The 20,439-nt window shown below is 41.5% G+C and overlaps 1 protein-coding gene across 1 annotated transcript in view; it reads left to right on the top strand.

Annotated features, from left to right (window-relative positions):
* The window catches only part of COL6A6 (collagen type VI alpha 6 chain), a 633,605-nt gene that overhangs the window by 481,062 nt on the left and 132,104 nt on the right, over positions 1-20,439 (top strand). The window contains exons 15-20 of the mRNA XM_078663886.1: positions 2,628-2,699; positions 2,798-2,824; positions 6,421-6,465; positions 6,557-6,610; positions 13,262-13,324; positions 17,796-17,861. Coding sequence (XP_078520012.1) covers positions 2,628-2,699; positions 2,798-2,824; positions 6,421-6,465; positions 6,557-6,610; positions 13,262-13,324; positions 17,796-17,861 — 327 coding nt within the window. The remainder of the gene's footprint in view (positions 1-2,627; positions 2,700-2,797; positions 2,825-6,420; positions 6,466-6,556; positions 6,611-13,261; positions 13,325-17,795; positions 17,862-20,439) is intronic.

Genomic DNA, 20,439 nt, shown 5'->3' with positions numbered 1-20,439 from the left:
AATTACTGTACATGGATGACCCATACCACACTTACCTGTCCAAACCCAGAATGCTTGGGAGTGATTTGTGTGTTTGTTAACGTTGCTCCTGCCTTTCCAAACCATGAAAAACTTGAGTTGGCTTGTGCCAACTATTTCTGCTTTAAGAAATCCAGGATTTGAGACTGCTTATTTTTGTATAATGTATCTACCTGTTTCTATCCCAACTGCATCCACCCCTTGGAAATCTTTTGTATACCACCTGTCAATCCTGTAAAGCGCTCTGATACCCTCACAGGTCTGGTTTGCACTCTATAAAACACAAAATAAATAAATAAATAAAATGTAATGTATTTAAATGATCACAGCGGAAACAAATAACTGTAAAAATGACAAAAAACTTTGTTATACAGTTAAAAATAATACAACTTACACAAAAACACAGAGCAGCTGTGCCAGCAGTGGCATGCTTAGGAGGGTGTGGGGGGCGGTCCGACCCGGGCGGCACTGAATTTGGGGGCGGCAGAGGTGAGCAAGTCGTGTCCGCCCCGGGTGGCAGTAGGTCTTGCTACGCTACTGTTTGCCAGTACGCATCATTGTTGAGTTAAAGGAATGAAACAAGGAATTAACACTCATCCGAGAGTGAAGAAAGGTAAACCAAGACACAAAAAACGGCCACATGAATGACATGCTGAAGAAAGATCTGCATGCAAGTGTGTAGTGTCTTGGGCTTGTTGTAGAATCTTAGCATTTCTAAAACAAAGTGTAATAGGAGCGAACCAAAACAGAAACAGATGGTACAGGAGAGAGGGAGAATGGAGTCTTGAGAGGTGGTGCGTGTTTGCTGTAGCTGGCAGTGGGCCTAGGTTGGCCTCAGAGAGTTTGCTTGTAACATTCTCTGATCTCATGGAACGTCTGACAATTCTATGAGTGTCATCTGTGGCTCACAAAAAGGAGGTGGAGGACTGGTTTACTTTATTATTCCCCCCCCCCATCCATCACTATAAAAGCCTGCCAAAACAAATTGTTAGTAAATTCCTGATTAGACGTTGACAAAGAACTTAGGGCCTGATAAAATCTCGCGGACGGGTTACTCCATCACAACTTAACAGATACTCTGTCTGCCGAAATATATATCCCATTATATCCTAAGGGATTTATATTTCGGCGGACAGGATAAACGTCACCGTTGCGATGGAGTAACCCGTCCGCCAAGATTTAAATCACGCCCTTAGTGAAAACAACATGCAAATATTATGAACTGGTATGAATGATGCTCATCCATCTGAAGGATAAACCTCAATAAAAAGATGGTAAAAAAATAATGTGTAAATACCTGATAAACCAAATTAGAAGGCATGTTCCGATTGGTTACTTACAAAGCACCTTAATATTCAGACACCTGATAATCATATACGCTGCCAAATCCTGTAAAAAAAGACATATGACTAGGTACTATGGGGTAGGTTCCTGGAAAAGGACATTAATTGCTCATAAATCTTTCAGTGGCATATCCTTCTCTAAGGCAGAGGAGCATCGCCCCACTCCTGTCTGAGCAGTTAAAAAAGGAAAAATAAAATGATAATACAATGTTTTTATCATTCTGTTTATCTGCATAAACAGAATGTGAATTCTGTTTATCCGCAGATAAACAGAATCTTTCTCACTTCTAGGTGTGGGGAAGGGTGGGGCTGCAATGTGCAAATCAGGGGGAGGAGTGGTGCGCACTCTCTAAGTGCGCATGATGGTTTGGCCCGCCGTCTTGGCCGGCCAAATAGTTATGCACACTTTGCATGTTCTCCACCCGGCTGTATTGTACAGCCTGGTGAAGAACATGCACAGGCTCCTAGCACCCTTCTGAGTGCCAAACCACTGCGCTCAGACCAATGACAGCAGCATTGTGATTGGCTTAGGCGATCCTTTGTGCTTCCTGCTTCGGACCGGGAGTCAAAAGAGAAGAGGAGAGACCGTACCCAGGTAAGTGATTTCTATTTTTTTCATTCCTTCACACCCGTGCCCCGCTCCATAAACTCTGTTCGGCTGCAGCCACCACTGAAATATTTGATACAAAACTGTTGAAAATCTGAAAAAATTGGTAGCACTGTATTGTGAGGTTGGGTCATTATTTATAGAACGAGTTTTCAAACTATAGCAAAATGCCTTGTCATAAAGGTAGCACACAAGCAAACACTTCTGATTTAGATGGGAGGCTTCCATTGGTTTAAGCTAAATGTTTAAATTTCGCTTTTCGATTTTTCAATAAAAAATTCATATTGCATTCCAAGATTAGCACTGCTACCATTTGTCCGTTGCCACGATATGCTTGCTGCCTTTTTATTCCCCTCTTATATGCTATATTTTCACACTCTTCCTCGTTGCAATTATTCTTTTCTCCATCTCTCTAAATCAGTGGTTCTTAACCTGTGGTCCGAAGAACCACGTCTGCGAGGCCTACACAGGGCTTCCACAACTGTCTTATATCAAATTGAATAATATTAAAATTAATACATTCAAATTACTAAAGTATATGCAAATTAAGAAGAACATTTTCTATATTTGATTGTAATTTAAAACAAATAATTCAATATTTGAGCAAATGTCAGTAATGATTCATTGGGGTCTAAATCAATGTCTTTTCTCTCTTCCAGGGTGACCGAGGGATTCAAGGTCCTGTGGGGGAACAAGGTTACGCTGGCTGTGTGGGATTACAAGGCCCTAAGGTTAGCGCGTGCTTGACACCTTCCACGTCAGTCACTAAAACATGGCTCCTGTGTAATGTAATTTCCACTAACAAACACTTTGTTGTCATCCTGCACAGGGCGTACGGGGGATGCATGGAAAGAAGGTATGTGCTTAGTTTTTCAACTCAGAAAATGTTGTCATTAACGTTTATTTATTAACAGAGCTTTTATAGTATTTTCACCAACGCTCTTTATAATTAATTAATAATTGGTACAATATTAAGGGGGGGACATAAAAAGGCAGAAGTAGATAAGGAAGGAAACCAATGAGAAAACGGTGAAGGAGATGAAAAAGAAAAGGTCTTTCAGACAACACTTCTGTGAAAAGTAGAACTAGAAAAAATTGCTGTTTGTCCAGTCCAGATTTGTGTGTACAGTGGCGGCTCCTCCGCTAAGGCACCGGAGCATCGCCTCACTGAACAGGTCGAAAAAGTAACAAAATAAAATGATAACTCATTTTAAATTTCCCTTTGCTCAGTTGGATAGGGGCAGGGCTGCTCTACTCATTGAGCAGGGCAGGTGAGGTGAGGAGTCGTTTGCCCACTCCAAGAGCGCAGGATGCTTTGACCCGCCATCTTGGGCCGGTCAAACAGTCATGCGCACTTTACATGTTCTCCAAGCAGGCTGCATTACAGCCTACATGGAGAACATGCCCGGCCTCCCATTGTCTGGCTGAGCGCCAATTCATGGCGCTCAGACCAATCACAGCATTGCATTGCAGCGTTGTGATTTGCTATTGTGAGGCTGGGAGCCAAGTGCTTGCTGCTTCCTGCCCTGGAAGCGGGCAGAAGAGGACCCAGAGGAGGCGGCGGTGACTGCAGGTAGCAGACAGGTAAGTGAGAATTTGACTTTTTAATTAATTCCCGCCACCCCGTGACCCGTATTTATATTTTTAATTCATTTCCCCTGCGACTCGCCCCCCACCGCCTTCAAATACCAGCTGCCACTGTGTGTGTGTGTGCGTCACTCGAAGCAAGCATCAAATTGGAGCTGCTCTGGAGAAGGGGTGGCCCAGAAAGAGCATCTGCCACCTCAGGAAAAGCAGTTTTGCTCATTTTTCTCTTCCTCATTGAGTTCAGGCTCTTCCAGCTTGCTTAAAAGTCATCCTTAGCCCCTGCCCTGTGCAAGTTCATTGGTCAAGGGGTATTGACCAATGCATTCAAAATAGACTCATTCTGCAGCCCTTGCTGATCAGTGCACAAGACGGAAGGGGCTTTCTGGGATTCCAGCGGATCTGTCTAAATTATAACCTAATTGTAACAGTGGGTAGCTTATTTTCTTAATGCTGGTGAGGCAGCAGTATGCTGTTGAGGCAAAATCATAAACCATTAGTAGGGCCACTGGAATCATGTCAGGGGAGGATAAAATGATGTGGCAGGCTTCACTGAAAGAATGCAGCAAGAATAGACAATTTATGCTGTATATTTTGTGACAGTATCATTCAATATTTCATCATCTGTAAACATGTTAACATTGTATGGACAAAGGTTTCACCATATTAGTACCAGTTTAACACCCAAATAATGCAACAATCAACTGAAAGGTGACCATTCAACCTCTGTGAAAGTCCTTTCACTGTGCCGCAACACGTGTTGCTGTGTTTTTAGTAAATGTTGATCCCTTTAAACAAGAAACATTTTTGGGGGGTAAAATCTGCAAATTATGCAGCATATTGTGGATTATGTGCCAAATGCAAACAAAATATAATTATTTGTAAAACCCTGGCCAAAAGGAGTCACGTGGTTTGATGATGATGCTGTGTGCTGCCGTATGGGAAGGGTCATCTTTTTAATACAGTGGATCTCAGCACATGCATGACCTTGCTGATCAAGCACTTTCCAGAGACCTCCTGCCTTGGTCACTAATAGAGCTGTCCCATCAATCAATTCCTGCTGAAGATGATTAAGTGGAATAAAGGCCTTCACACCAGGAGCATTTTCAGACCCAGCCCATATCTCACCAGTAGCTTCTGGTGGGCATGGAGCGGTATGTATTGTCGGGGCTCAAGATATGGCAATTCACATAAACAAAAGTATACTGAGTCCACAATATCATACAGGAAGTAGCTAAACATAGCTGTGCCAGGTGTGTCTTCTGGGTAAGTAATACAGAGGATGTGTTTGTGACACTGCTGTCTTATATTCATGCAGGACAGTAGGGTTTCCCAAAGCCTCGTGGTCAGGAGAGGGCTGCCATGGGGTCTTCAGGAGGGTCTGCTCAATCGAGCATAAGTCAAAGTCAACTTAGTAATGTTAACAAGTTAGCAGAGTCACTTCGCTGTCAAACTTTGGCTGCTGAAATGAAGGGAGACCACGTCAATGAATGGTTGAGAACACCTGAAGTTGCAGAATAAGTTTTCAGGTACTCATGGGCCCCATAGGCACTCATGGGCACAGTTACCCATTTCAGCAGGGTTGATAACTCTAATCCCCAATAATAACCAATATCAGGCGTATCATTAACAAGGGTTGTGGGGAAATATGACTCATTGTGAATTAGACCCCGAGGGTCCACTAAGAAGTGAGGCAGAGGAAAATGTGGGGAATGGTAATTCCAGGTCTGATTTCCCCAGTAATTCTTTATCTCTCCCGGGACTTTAACACTGAGATTTCAGCTGTTTAAAGAATCAAAACCACTCCAATCCCGCCGGGGTAGACAGATTGGTCTACCCCCGGGGGCAGCCATACATAAGGGGCATTTTATCAAGAACGGCGTTAAATTTATCGCCGCTTTAGCCATAATAGGCTTGATAATATGTCCTTGTGAATTCCCATAGAAGCCCAGGTTCACACCAGAACATGAGCTTCTATGTGAATTCACAAGGGGATATTATCAAGCACATTATCGCCGATTTAGCCGCAGTTTCCTGCTGCTAAAGCGGCGATAATTTTAACGCCGTTCTTGATAATATACCTCATAATATTTTGACACACTGGGGCTCAGGACACATTTCCACTTACTTGGGATGCTTGCATTGAATGTGGTACATTTTAGGGATGGAACGCCTAACCCATACCTTCTCCTACCAGGGAACTTCATTTCCCAACCTTTGGGGTCCCTTTTCTAAAGTTGTTGACGTCAGAATTCCACAAGATTACTTGTCCCAAATACTTAAGGCTTCTTCGTCTGTCAAAGGCCCTCCCTACCATCAAGGAGAATGTCCCACCCATAGATAGGTCGTCGCTATAGTGGTGCTGATTTTGTTTTGACTGCCACTGGGTCCAAAGGTTTTTATGGTTTTTATTTATTTTTATTTTTATGGGGGAGGGGAGAGAGTTCTGAAGTTGATACTCATCTTACTTATTGCCTGATGGAAACATGCCTTGAATTGCTGATGCATTGTGTTTCATGTTTATCATGATAATAAAGAAATCTAAACAAAGAATTGAAATCTCGGTGTGAAAGTAAACAACAAATATATCTAATACAGTTTGTAACTGCTGTGACCAGCACTATTGGAATATAAGGGGTTGTAGTCTTCTCCAGATGCAGTGAATCTAGAAATGAGCTAAACCAGATGTCTCTCTGGTGTTATTTGGACAGAATGTATCCATACAAAAAGCATGCACCCCCAAAAACATCTCGTTCCGACCTGAGGTGGTTGAGTCAGCCTCATTACTGGGCTAAAACCATGTATTTACTTGACATGAAGTGAAAGACTAATGTTAACCATCTCTTCCTACCATCCTGTGCATTCTAGGGGGACACTGGCGACAGAGCGCTTGACGGAATATACGGTGAACAGGTAGTGCTTCCCTCATTTAACTATAAACCATGCAGATAAATTTGCTGTCACAAAAACAGAAGAAAACATATTTGTGTGGTTTGACTTGCAGGGGACCCGTGGTTCTCCAGGAGACAAAGGCGCTAGGGGAGATCCGGGCTACCAGGTAAGTCATCGTGCATCTTGATTGGGTGCTATTGTTTGACTCAGTATTTATATCTTTTGGCTGCACAGTAAGGTTGAGCTGCAACAATGCAAAGTTGAATGAGTGCTGCTTCTTGCTGATGGATTTTCGACAACCGATGGGACTGGAGTGTCTGATATGCTGCCGGATACAGGGTTTGAGGTTAGGGATATGTATGAGACCATTTCTTTTGTTGTGGACCAATAAATAACCGTAAGGAAATTTTATATATGAATATATCTAGATGTGTTGACCATAATGTATGATTTTGGTTTACCACCACAAAGCCCTGGTCCTCTCAGGAATGATCATAGACCATGACCAGTCATCTTTTCAGTTAAAGATTTCTCATCCATTTTACCATGGTCCATAACTAGTAGCTAGCCAAGTAATCCAGGACAGAGTGTGCTACTTCAATTCGAATTGCAGCCGATAAAAAAACATAATTACTTCACACCTCTTCCATGATGGGTCAAGCTGTTTATTGTATAAAATCAATAGATCACCACAAGCCAGTGAAACATCAATAATTTTTGTTGAACAGATTTTTATGGTGCCCAGCTCCACCTTACAATGCCCTGTAAATACAAGGATGTCTATTTAATAAATTCTCACACAACATAGTTCAGCAGCTAAAAATGCTCTGCTGCGTGAGAAGGAGAGAGCAGGTCAGCATTATATCTTCAGAGATATGGCACTTTCCTCCTCTCTTCTAGCACTGGCTCACAATCAGGCTGCTGAGCACCATGGACATACCTTTGCACCATTGTGCAATGGTGTCCGCGTGAGTCTAATATAGGGTTTCCACTGGAAGGGTACCCTTTGAAACTGTTCCTACTTCTTATGTGTGCTGTACAGTGCAATACGAATTCAAAGTCAGAAAAAAGGGGGAAATAAAAGCATTTCTCCTTGAGAGCGCCTATTTCAAAAGTGTGTTGTGTTTGAATGCAAAACTTGCCTACTGTTTTTTTGTAACTAGAATTTTGCATCCAAAACCATGGGTGGTTGCAATGGAACACCCATAGGAAATATGACCGTAGGTATTATGTTGGATATATTCATTGTTACAGGTCCACAAAGGCAGCATTGTGTGGCTGGCAGCTCCCAACGTGCTTCTGGTGTGCTGTGTCAAATAGGGATTCAACTGCATCCTCTCACCTGTATGTTTGGGTGGAAAAATGGCTGGGTTCTCTTGCAGCACTCCCTCGCCCTCTTCTCACCGTCGCCACATCAAAGACAGCTATACATCCTCTTTCCCTTTTTTGTGTTTTATATTGACCAAACTCAACCCCAAGATATTGGAGCACTTAACATGAGCACCAGTTACACTACAAAAGGTCACAATTGCTTTTTTGTTTTGTAGGCACAGGGAGTTTAAGTGTTTTCCCTAGAATCACAGGATGTTGAATCGACGCAGAGACTTGAACCTGGTTCCCCAGCTCTAAAGTTGGCAGTTCTGGGTGAGGGGAGCCAATCAGTCAAGGAAAAGTAGAAAAACATAAATACACTTTTGCTACTTTTTTTCTGAGTTGACTCAGCAAAGCAATGGGAGAAGCCTGGACAGCTGTCTGTGAAGTGGCAGTGCTTTTGAAGAAGCTGAGGGGACACCATGGCAGCATGGAGCCATTTCTATCACCCAAACATTCAGGGGAGAGGCTGCTCCTGAGGTGCTCCATTTTTGTAGTGGGAGGTGGGTGGAGAAGAGGGTTCTAATAGCCTTGTTGCTCCTAACTTCACTGCATTATTGGCTGCGGCTTAGGTCCATAACTGTGGTAGGGTATTTAAAAGCCATTACTGCCCACAGATGCGGGTAATAATGATTAATTACAATATTGGATAGCTAGGAGCTACAGTGAAGGCACTGCAGGGGGAGAGTGTCTATAGTGGCTTATATAGACTGTGTGCCCTTACATTCCATTATATTTTGTGGCTTTGTTTCTCCCTGTTAAATTTAGAACATTCTACGCTCAGTCAGTGAATGTTCATTCTAATAGCACTATAGTCAGTGGTTAATTTGTTAAAGAAATAAGTGCTGAGGCTCTCCTCAGGAGGCAGCTTGCACCAGCCCATTTCTCCTGTTAGCGCCGCCTAAACCAGAACCAACTACTAACCATGAAAGTAGGGAGGGGATGTGACAAAATGGCCGGAACTGCTGACTTCAGAGCTGGGGGATTAGGTTTGAGACTGGGTGTCAGCTCAACATCCTGTAATTCTGGGCAAATCACTAAAGGGCATCTTATCCAGAACGGCGTTAAAAATTATCGCCAGTTTAGCGGGAAAAATAATGCCGCTAAAGCGGCGAAAATGGGCTTGATAACATGCCCTTGAGAATTCCAATAGAAGTCCATGTTCTGGTGTGAAAATGGGCTTCTATTGAAATTCTTCTGAGCATATTCTCAAGCCCATTATCGCCGCTTTAGCAGCAGTTTTCTACCGCTAAACCGGCGATAATTTTAACGCCGTCCTTGATAATATGCCCCTTAATCTCTCCGAAAATGAATGTGCCCTTAACTGGTGCTCATGAAAAGCGCCGGTGTTGGTAAATAAGTGCCGGTGCTGAGAATCGGAAAACATTGGTTCAAATTAAGCACTTACTATAGTCCCTTTTTGCTCCCATAATAATGGTCATTAAGGGGCTAATTTACAAGCCCCGGTGCATCACTTTTAACATGGGAAAAAGTGGCGTAGGGGCGGCGCAAGAGGAATGTAAATAAGCCCCTAAATTCCTTTTCCTTCAATTTAGTCCCACGATACAGCGCTCAGCAGTAGGCAAAAAAGCTATATTAATTTATCGAACACTCAACAACATTCCTTCAAAAAGGCGTCAGTCCAATAACATAACATGAAACATATTTTCCCAACTAAGTCATTTCTATGGAAATCAAAATGTATAGAACACTTAGGCAACGACAGGCGCTGTACTCTGATATATTTTTATTTCTCTAGTCTTGACGTGTTCACTCCAAGTGGTGGTCACAGCAGGGTGACCACACAGCACTATTGGAACCAATCACATTTGTAATAAATAACACACTTCCATTACGAGGCGATGGGCCGATTCACAAAGGTTTTGAAAAATGTGAGGCAATTACTCATCATAGGTTCAGTCCTACAATTCAACTAAATGTTTAATTTCTAAGGGAGTCGCAGAGATCTCAAGGAAATCTAGGCAAGATACAAATGTTGAATACTTTTTCAGTAAACTTGCTGTTCTGGATGGACCACAATACAGCCAATTCGTAGAAGTATGAGTTTGGGCAATGTGCATTAGGATGTTTCTTTTGTCGCCATTAGTTGTTGGTGAAACGTCGTCTTCTACACCCTACGAAATGTAATTCTGCTTAATGAACCTTTCCAATTTATGTGCACCAATCAATTCTTTTAGAGAAAATATATGTGTACAAATGAGGTCGAAAAAGTTTAGGGAGATATGTGAACACACACAAAGTTAAGACTGATTTTTCCCTATGTTCCCTGTGGCTTCTCCCAAGATTGGTATTTTACAGGTACAGCGATGATGCCTGCTGAACCCCCAAATTATTGTAAAAAGTCAGCCCCATTGGCAGTTTTTCTGTTTATCTGTGGACAGCCATTCCTGCAGAACTATATTTTATCAATTAGAACCAGTGATCTATGCCTGCCAAATTAAATAATACTTAACATTAGTACTTCAAAAGGATGAAAGGTTTTTGAATTAAGAAAATTGCTAGCAATTGTATACAGTTAAAAGTAGATAGATCTAATTAGATCAACGATAGTCTCAAATCAATTTATTGTCGTGTCTACCTATGTAACAAATACTAATATAAATGAAAAAATATTCAACTGAATAGATTCCAGAAATATTATTATTCAAGATTTTCTGCATAAACTACCAGAGCTTTAGATGAAAGTCTTGAAACACTTTCTGAAGGTGACACCTCACTGGGGAACATCCTTTACAACGCAACTTTTACAACGCACTACCATTACGACACAACTTTTACAACGCAAGTTATTACAACGCATTGCGCTGGGGGGCGCTCTAGGATAGGGAATAGTTTAATTACTATCCAACACCTTCCCTACTATCCACGGGGACTGGAGTTGGAATAGTAAATTAAACTATTCACTATCCAGCGCCCCCCAACGCAAGTCGTTGTAACGTTGTAAAACCTGCGTTGTGATGGCATGCGTTGTAAATGCATGTGTTGAAACGTCATCATCCCACCTCACTACATCCCAGGTTAAACCTGAGATCAGGTAGTTCCAGGCTGATTGAACATCCCTATTTAAGAAGGAAGACGTATGGGGATGTACTTTCATGACACGGGAAACGCCCCTCCAGACCCTCAGCTGAGGAGCATGCCCAACTCCCTCGCCTTCAAGAAAGGACCTCTAAATGGCATAGTTCATTAAAGTAGTTCCCGTTCAACACTGCATCTACCCCCTCCCACTCAAAAGAGGGACAAAGCACCTCCTATCTGTCTATGTCAGCGGCCAGGGTGCCTGACTCCGGATGACGTGGTTCATGGTTCGATCCCTAACACCAACGGCAAGTTAGCTCAGCACCATGTGACTCTGGGCAATATCTTGCTTAATCTTACCGAGGGCCCCCAGTGCCGGGACACCACTTCGGAGGTAGCTGTGGGCTTTACAAATACTGGTATTTCATTTCATTTAAAAATGAGTCCAACTTAAATGAAGTTGGTGGTTTACGAACACACAATGCAATATATAAAACTTGTATTTTGATGATTGTATCATCTAAATACTGTCCTTTATTGCATATTTTGAAAATAAAATTATATTAAAAAAAAAAATGAGTCAAACTTCACGGGTTGTACTACTAGTCTTGAGACTGTCCAGATATATCTTCTAAACCAGAAACTGTGCAATTCACCATCACACCCATGCCCATTGTTTTCAATGTGTTTTTTGTTTTACTCTGAGTACAGAATCTAATGTCCCACTAAATTGGAGTTGAGCAATAATAGGTTCATTGCATACTCCTTGGCTGTGAGCAGAATGCATATATTTTTCTTCAGAAAGCGACTCATTATGGACGTCATTTAGGGAGTGGCCATTGGTCGCCTGGACATGAAACCCTTTGCCTTCTAGTGCTCGCAGGAACAGCAGGTGGCACAGTCCTTGGCTATGATGCCCAAATTACACCTGCTTTATCTGCCATTCATCTGCTTTTGTGTTGTTTTTGAAGTCAGTTAAAAGTTTTACATTCACTGTAGGAATTTTTCATTCACTGTGAGTTATCAGGAGCAAAGGTGTTGTGATTGTAGATCTGGTGATAAATTGGTGCTTTTCCCACCAACCTAAACTCAAAGTTCTCCCGCCTCATTTATAGGAGGGGAACTGAAGGATATTGGAAGGAGGGGTCTGAGTTGACTCCGCCATTGGAAACCCTTGACACAGCAGCTCATCTAATACACGGCCTCCATGTCATAGTGATGACCACCACATCCCATTAATGGTGTTGCTTCCCTCACTCAGTTGCATGGCACGGTGGTCCCCGGCAGGGATATCAGACAATGGCCCTAACGCAGAGGTGGAAAACTTCCTGCCTGTCACAGACATTGTTTCCTGTTTTTTAAAAACATAGGGGCATATTACCAAGGGCCATTATCGGCGCTTTAGCGGGACTTTTTCCCGCTAATGCGGCGATAATTTAATCGCCCTATTACCAAGCTGTCGCTAACACCAGTTAGCGACAGCTTGTAGGCGATAGCGGGAATTTAGGGGCTCACTTTGCATGTCAGCGATAATTATCGCTAATGACATGCAAAGTGGGCGTGCCAAGATGTTAGCGACTGAAAACAGTCGCTAACATCGCTATCTCCTATTACCTACAAAGGCGTTGTTTTGGAAATATTCGCGCTAAGCAAAAGCTAACACCTGCCCAGAGCAGTTCTTAGCCATGTTATCCAATGGGAGGTGGATAACATGGCTACGAGCATTGTCATGATAATGTGTGAATATCGCTGTATTTCCAGCGATATTCACGCATTTCAAATGATTTTTATAGTTTCTGGGATAAACCTTGATGATAGCAAGGTATCTCAGCGATAAAAATCGTCGTAGCGTGGCGATAAAATTATTCCCAGTAACCCTGCTTAGCGATAAATATCGCTATTGCTAGGTAATATGCCCCATACTTCGGGTTTGGGAGTTTGCTTCTGAAAAATAAAAATATTTCCTAGGCGGGGCAAAAATGACATTTACTTTCTATTTGTAACACTCACATCAGAGAAACTGCTCCACAGGTGGATCCCCTGAAGGCTTAGAGGGCTCACAGAGCAGTCGGGGATGTCTAAATAGGGAATTTCCCTCGCACCCAGTCCGCCAGGCCCTAAACAAGCCTGGTGTTCATTACATACAAACAGACTCACCTAAAACCAATCACTCTTGCAATGTTCCTATTGAAATGCACGTGCTGATTTTCTTCCATGCTCACACAACGTTAAAATTGAAGAAATTGATGTAATCAGACATGCATGGTTATTTTTTCACCGTGTTTCTATGTAAGTGAAATGAACTGGAATTTAAATTAAATAAGTGTTACTCCAATGTCAAATACTACATTTTTCATTTAGAAATGTTCTTTTCAAGCCTTAACTCTTTATTTTATATCCACCATAGGGAAGTCCAGGGATCAGAGGGAGCCCAGGAGATGGCGGCGATAAGGGATTTCGTGGAGATCCAGTAAGCTTGGTCATGTTTCTAGCCTCTGCACTCTGTGTTCTTATATTTTGTCTCCCTATTCTATGCTATATGTTATCACACCAAGTGATGCACTAATGTGTTGTGTTATGCTGTATTTTCTTTCTTGAGCAATGTTATGATATGTTATGCAATGCCAATTATACTATGTCATGTGTATATTTATCCAATATTAGCATTTCTTTCGTATAGTGTGCCATTCTATGCTGTCAGATGCAATACTTTGCTATGCTACACAACACTACAGTAACATCAATCTTCTTTAATGTCATGCTCTACCATGCAGTTTTATGTCATGATTTCCTGTGCTAGGCTGTACAATACTATGCTATGTATATGCACTTTTCTGGTAGCTTCACCTAATGCTATAGTATGGTGTGCTATGTTATTCAAGCCTATGTCACACACTGTTACGCTTTGCCACTCCAGCTACCCTGTGTTATGTCACACTGTATTCTTTATAATGCACACACTGGAAGTTATGTTTTCTATCAATCATAAGAATAGGTTGTGCTGTAAACGAATTAGCTTTTCAGGCCTTTCGAAAGGATGGGAACTTGGAAGATTTTCAGTCTAAACTGGTTTCCATTAAGGAGAATCCATATCCTCATGCAAATAAACTGGACGGTGGGTTTTATAGAACGGCAACTTGGCGCAATAAGAGGACCATGAGGACAGTCGCTGTATAGTTACTGGGACAGCCCCGGGGAGACAATCATATGTCAGGAAAGGGTCATTAAAGTAGGCCCTTCATCTAATTGGTAGATTGGAAGTGGCTTCCGAATGAGGAATTCAGTAAACCACTGTAGGTACAGAACAGCTGCCCCACTATTGTCTTTCTGCAGGAGATTGAGTTGGCCAGCATGCACGCATGCAAAGGACTAGCAGGAAATTGAGTTGGCCAGCGTGCATGTAAAGGACTAGCAGGAAATTGAGTTGGCCAGCGTGCATGCAAAGGACTAGCAGGAAATTGAGTTGGCCAGCGTGCATGCAAAGGACTAGCAGGAAATTGAGTTGGCCAGCGTGCATGCAAAGGACTAGTACAGTCCGGAGTGTCCTTCACCCTAGTGCCAGCCACTCTGGCAGGAAGCGAAATGCAATGGTTGTAACACCCTTCTCAGGTCACTTTGTTGGCAAATTTGCTACTTTGGTAATCATGTCAACATAGCCATTGCTGCACAGATCCCTGTCTAGAGGAGAAATGTCCAGCATGGTGCAGACTTAGCATTGTTCCAGGGTCACCTAAGAAGGTGCAGGTAGCAGGCGGATGTCAACGGCAGCCGCAGATGATTTGACAATATGGTAGTGGAATATCAGTGTCTGACATAAATATTGTGACCTAAGTTCTATTTACAAGATAATGAATTAATAATAGAAGATACAATATGTTTGAAAACAGCATTTATTATGACATATACCATATGTGAACCAGGAGCAAGGCCTCAGTGCTCACCACCTTGTTTGCTGTGCTTCCTTCCTGTTCAGTCCTCAAGGGGCAGGAGTATCTCTGATACCTCAAAACTCAACCATTACTGAGAACTGCCAACTCACATGCTGGCATTTAAATTATAAGTTTAAGAGTGAAAGTATACACCTAGGTCCCTGTTAAGCCTCATGAGCCACAGATAGCATGGTCTGAAAAGAGGCAGGGATGGATGCAAACATGTACAATCAAGCAAGGAAACAAAGGGACATATTTACTTGAAACTGGCAGAGCGTGGTGTCATGCCAAAATTGGTAATGCCATGCTCTGTCAGTTTCCAAATGCAGGGATTCGCTGTGTTTACAAGAATGTGGTGCACCCCTGCGTTTCCCCTAGAGCTGGCACTAAAGAAGCTGCCTAGCACCAGTGCACGCGCCTTGCAGCATGTTGCAATGGTGCCTGCGCTGTAGGGAATGATTGTTTATGTGCAGGAAGGTGACCCTTCCTGCACATAAACAATCTTTACAGGTGGTTTGTTGTTTCCATGTGTGCTGCAGGATGAAAAGAGGAAAATAAGAGAATAAATTAAACATTTCACCTCGTATCACCAGCTTAGGACCAGAGATTCCCTGGCGATATTTTTGGTGCTGATTCATGCCTTGTAAATATGGGGCAGTGACAAAAAGCAATGGGTGTTGCTGCGGAACGCCCACTGCAACACCCATTGCACGCCAAGTACTGCATGAATGGGGCATTATTGACAAGGCAACTCTAAGCCATGTTAAGTAGCTTAACGCCGCCTTGTAAATAAGGCGAAGGACTTAACGCCACCAGAACGTTGGAAAAAGTGACATTCTGGTGGCGTCAACTTCTTTTATATATGCCCCAGAGTTTGAACCCATTGGCAGCTGTTATTTATGCTCAAGTTCCTGGTCCAAAGAGTGGGGGACTGAAAGGCATGTAATTGGCTCTGAGATCTGTATCTATCAAAGAAAGTAGGTACCCCTCATTCAATGTAAATATGGTCTATTGCATAAAAAATACAAACTGGTGATAGTGTGTGTGCAAACCCTGCATGGGCATTATTTTGCATGGGGTGGTCATAGACATGTTGCCGATATAGTGATAACTTCACCCATTCCGAAATCCCACATGTTAGATGAAGTGGAGGAAGTTGCTTCATATGCGAGAAACTGAGAACGAAAGCTCACCAAGTTGATCTGAATAGTAATTCAACAGAGATGTATACATGTCAAGACCCCAGTAATTGGCCCAACTAGCATCCCAGAGCTACATTAACTGTTAAGGATTCAGATGGCTGACACCCACTCAGGTGGGAATGTGAGATCCCTGTTATGTGTTTACCAGTTGAAGTGCTGCATCTCTATATAGCCCACAATCTATGCGGCAGTCCGATTAGTGTGTGGGATTTCCCTTAGAGAACATATCTACCCACACCGTCGCTCCCTCCATTGGTTACCAATACAGAAAAGGGTTGAATTTAAGGCCCTTACACTGGCTCACAGGGCAATCAAGGGGAAGGGCTCTGCATATCTTTCTACTTGCCTTCGCCCCTATAAAAACATCAGATGCTTGCGATCCGGCTCCAAAAATCTCCTCACTATTCCGAGATTTAAAAAGACGCGATCAGGAGGAAAAACTTTTCACATTTGCGCTGCATCCCATTGGAATAAACTTCCGCAGTCCATTCGCTCAATCCAGGAAGAACTTCCCTTTCGTAAGGCTCTGAAAACACACCTCTTCTGCTAAATCTTATGGAGAATGAGTCATTCCACCCGCTGGAGTGCCAGGACACCCCGTTGGGGTAGCTGTGCGCTATATAAGAGACACTAAATAAATCAAAATAAAATAAATAAATCACAAAGGGGGGGAACGGCGGCACTCCACTATGTCAAAGCTGAGTGACCAGCTACACTGTGTAATAGTATAGTGGTCATAAGAGTTGAACCAAGCAATGAATTTGATGTGATGATTTAAATTTGTCATCAGACTATGGTAGGCTTTGCATAAAATTGAATCCCCAAAGATGTTATGGTTCGTAAATGCATGAAGGGCCTAGAAATGGCAGATGCAACTTAAAAAGTGATTCTGTGTTGATTATTTTAAACAGAGGTCAGTCTGTCTTGGCTGTTTTCCTATTGCAGTGCTAGTCCATAGTTTCTTCTAAGCTCATACCATGTTACTATTGAAGAAATTGGTGTAGTGTGCTGTGCATGGTTATTTTTCTTTATTTACATGGAACAGAAATAAACTAAAATTGATATTAAATATCTAATAGTTGACTGCCATTGGACCAGGAAGACATCAGGGGTGTTGGGTGGAGTGTTTAATAAATAAATCTAAATTATGGCATTAGGTGGCTGTCACCTGTAGTCATCCACAATCGGAAATCTCTGTGCTATACGATCTATGTTCCTGGTTGTCTCGTAAGTCTAGAGTAAGTTTAGAAATCCTTTGTTAGCTCTTGGTACAGGGTGGCAGAAGGAAAGGTTTTCTGGCAGAATGAAGGAATAGAAAGAGCACATTTTCACTAAAAATGACAATCCATTTGAAGATACTGCCTAGGCTGCCACCTTGCATCGTGACATTTGATGGAAAATGCACAAGTATTGGTGGTTGTGAAGCATGTTTCAACACCAAAGATGTTGTCCAGGTTCAAGTGTTATATTTGGCACTATATACTTCCTTTATTGAATAGATGAAAGGATGTATTTATGTTAGTAAACATGTGATCTTCTTCTTCAGATAAGATATATGTGTTGATTGGTACAGTTAATTTTGAAGTTGAATGTGATAGGGAAGGAATTTGGCATATCTGTGAGAGATAATGTTGTTATCTTGATGGAGAGACAGTTGTGATATTTAAGCTTGTGTGACGTAAAATTGATTGATATTGACCTGAAACAAGTCTCCTGTGTATTTGCTTGTGGGGATGAGGCTACTACAGAGACATACAAGACATAACATATTTTCATATAAAAGTTATGAACATTTTCCATTTCCCTCTAGGGTGATTCGGGAGCTGATTCAGTTGAACGTGGGCCTCCTGGGGGAAAGGGCGACCATGGAGAAAAGGTGAGTACTCAAGAATGTCTATTGTGATGTCATTTGAGCTGCTGAAAGTTACAAGAGGTTTGTATCAAGCGCCAACCTAGAATAGAAACATATTCTAAGGCTTTACACTTGCCGAAAAGCATGCTCAGACAAGGCAAATAAAGCTTTGGTAATTGATTTTCCAAAAACATTTCCTAAGAGCTCAGTGGAACAAGGAGAATGAATTGTCTGCAAAGTTATTAGGATAATTACATTGTGAGGTTGGATTACATCAGGAAAGTTGGGGCAATTTTTGAAATAAATTTGAATGTTTGTAGGAGATCACTCAAATGGTTGATAACTCATGTATGCATGGCAGTGGTCACTATAGGTAGCTATTCACTAAGTCGTCTTACACAGTTATGAGTAATTTACATGTGTAAATTTAGTCTTGCACTTTTGAGTAACTGTACTACTTTTGCCAATTCACAAAAGCCTACTGCAATGTTAATTAAAAAATAGGTTTACACATCTCCACCCCTAAAAAAGGGTCAAAGGAGATGGAGCTAGATTTACGAGTGTAAATTACTACTGCCACAAAGAATCAGTAGTAGTACAGCAACACTTATGGCCACCCACAGATACTGCTACACCCTCCCATAGACATTATCGAAGTAAGGACTTATAATGAAACCCCATAACAAATAATGTCGAATTAAATTAATTCTTTTAAAATGGTTACAAATATAAAAAATGTAATGTAATGAAAAAATATCAAATTCTAATTCAAATAATTATAAAATATGTTAGCTGCTTTTTTTAATTTGAAACTTAATGGAACATTACACTGTAATAAAACATAATTAAATTACTTTTAAATAATTCTGAACATGACATTGTTTAATAATTATTAATTCATAATAAATATTCCATAGGTGGGAATATATTTTTTATTTTAAACCTCAGAATTATTGTAATTTTATTTCATATATTCAAAATAATTTAAGATTTTATTCAAAACTAAGGAAATAGGGCTTTAGCAATTCTCTTCTTTTGTTCTACATTCAAAATATATAAAATGTATGTACTTTAATATTAAACATAAACATATTTATTCTATACTTCCCCATACTACATCTCCCAGGAGGGTCTTGAAAATACCAGATATCATTTTTGAAACACCCACCAACTGTTTACAAAAAGCTTGAATGGATAACCCATTCTAGTCTAATTCAACTCTTGAAATGGCCAACTATCTTGAATTTTATATTCAATTATCAGGCATAAGGCAAGCAGAAAAAGCCAGAAATGCTAGCTACCCAGCCCCCATCCTCCACAGCCAGACAGTGCCAAAGGAATGTGTGAACAAGCATTGATACAGTAATTTTGAGCATGGAAGTACATTTTTTCGTCGTGTAATGCTGTTTTACAAGGAATTTAGTGTCTAACGAACTTGTTGCTTTCATTTATTTACAAGTGTTAAGAGAATTTTTGTGAGTGTTTAATGGATGAATGTGTATTGCTGAAAAAAGACATATGCCATTGGCACTTGAAATTGTAGCTTTAATTACCAGATATTTGTAAATACTAATAAATCCACCTATACTAAGAAATCTACTCTAGCAACTGCCATTCGCTCTGCAACATTCACTGTTCTGAGGAGTTTCACATTTTTGTTAACTTGAACTCTGATAATTTTCCCCTTATCTACCTTGCCCAGCCTTGTTCCTCCTCTTGTGTTTCTCTTGTGTACATATCTCTGGCTAGATGGTGACCTTACACTCTGTGCAGTAAGTGAAATGGCAGATGGTGGAAGATGGGAGGTAAAAAGCACAGTATAGCGCAAGAGGCCAAGTAGAGACAATGGGAGTAGCAACAGAGATAAAGTTAAGATACAGGTTTGGTAGAAAGAGAAAGAGTTAGGATGAGAAATGAAGGTAGAAAGACAAGGATGGTTTTATAGTGAGGTAGTACGATAAAGAAAGCTAGGGAGAGGAAAGAAGAAAGAAAGGAGAAAGGAGAGTGGTGGTGTGCACAATGGGGTGTGTTTACATTGTACCCCAGTAAAGCAGAAAGAGAGGTAAGCTAAGGAGAGGTAAAAGAAGAGAAAGGTAGATATAGACAGATAGAGAGCTGAGGCAGTAAACAAACTATACCAAGATGCAAGGTAGAGAGAGTGGGAATGTAGAGGGTGCGACATTAGTAGCTGTGTAGAAATACAGGCCATGGAAAGAGGGTAATGAGGAAGAACAAATGGTAGCGAGAGATGGGTGAATGGTAGAAAGAGGGAGGTGAAGAGAGAAAAGAGGTTGAAGTAGAGGGAACAAGGCGAGGTAGAGAAATAGAGGTGAGGGTGACACAAAAGTAAATAAGGAGAGAGAGGGTGAGAAAGAAAGTTGTGAAGTAGGTAGAGAGAGAGAGAGAGAGAGAGAGAAAGATGAGGTAGTGAAATGTATGAAGAGCGAGAAGCTGGGGAAGAGAGGTTGAGTTGAAATGGAGAAGGTGGTGCAGAGATAGATGAAATAAAAGGTAATGACATAGTAGAAAGACAGATGAAATGACATGTACAAACAATAGAGAAAGATAATGAGAGAGGTGGTGTAGAGGAAGGAGAGAAAGA

This window comes from Lissotriton helveticus, chromosome 10 (assembly GCF_964261635.1).
Source record: "Lissotriton helveticus chromosome 10, aLisHel1.1, whole genome shotgun sequence".
NCBI lineage: Eukaryota > Metazoa > Chordata > Amphibia > Caudata > Salamandridae > Lissotriton > Lissotriton helveticus.
The sequence above is the reverse complement of the archived record's forward strand: the minus strand, read 5'-3'. Positions and strand labels throughout refer to the sequence as shown.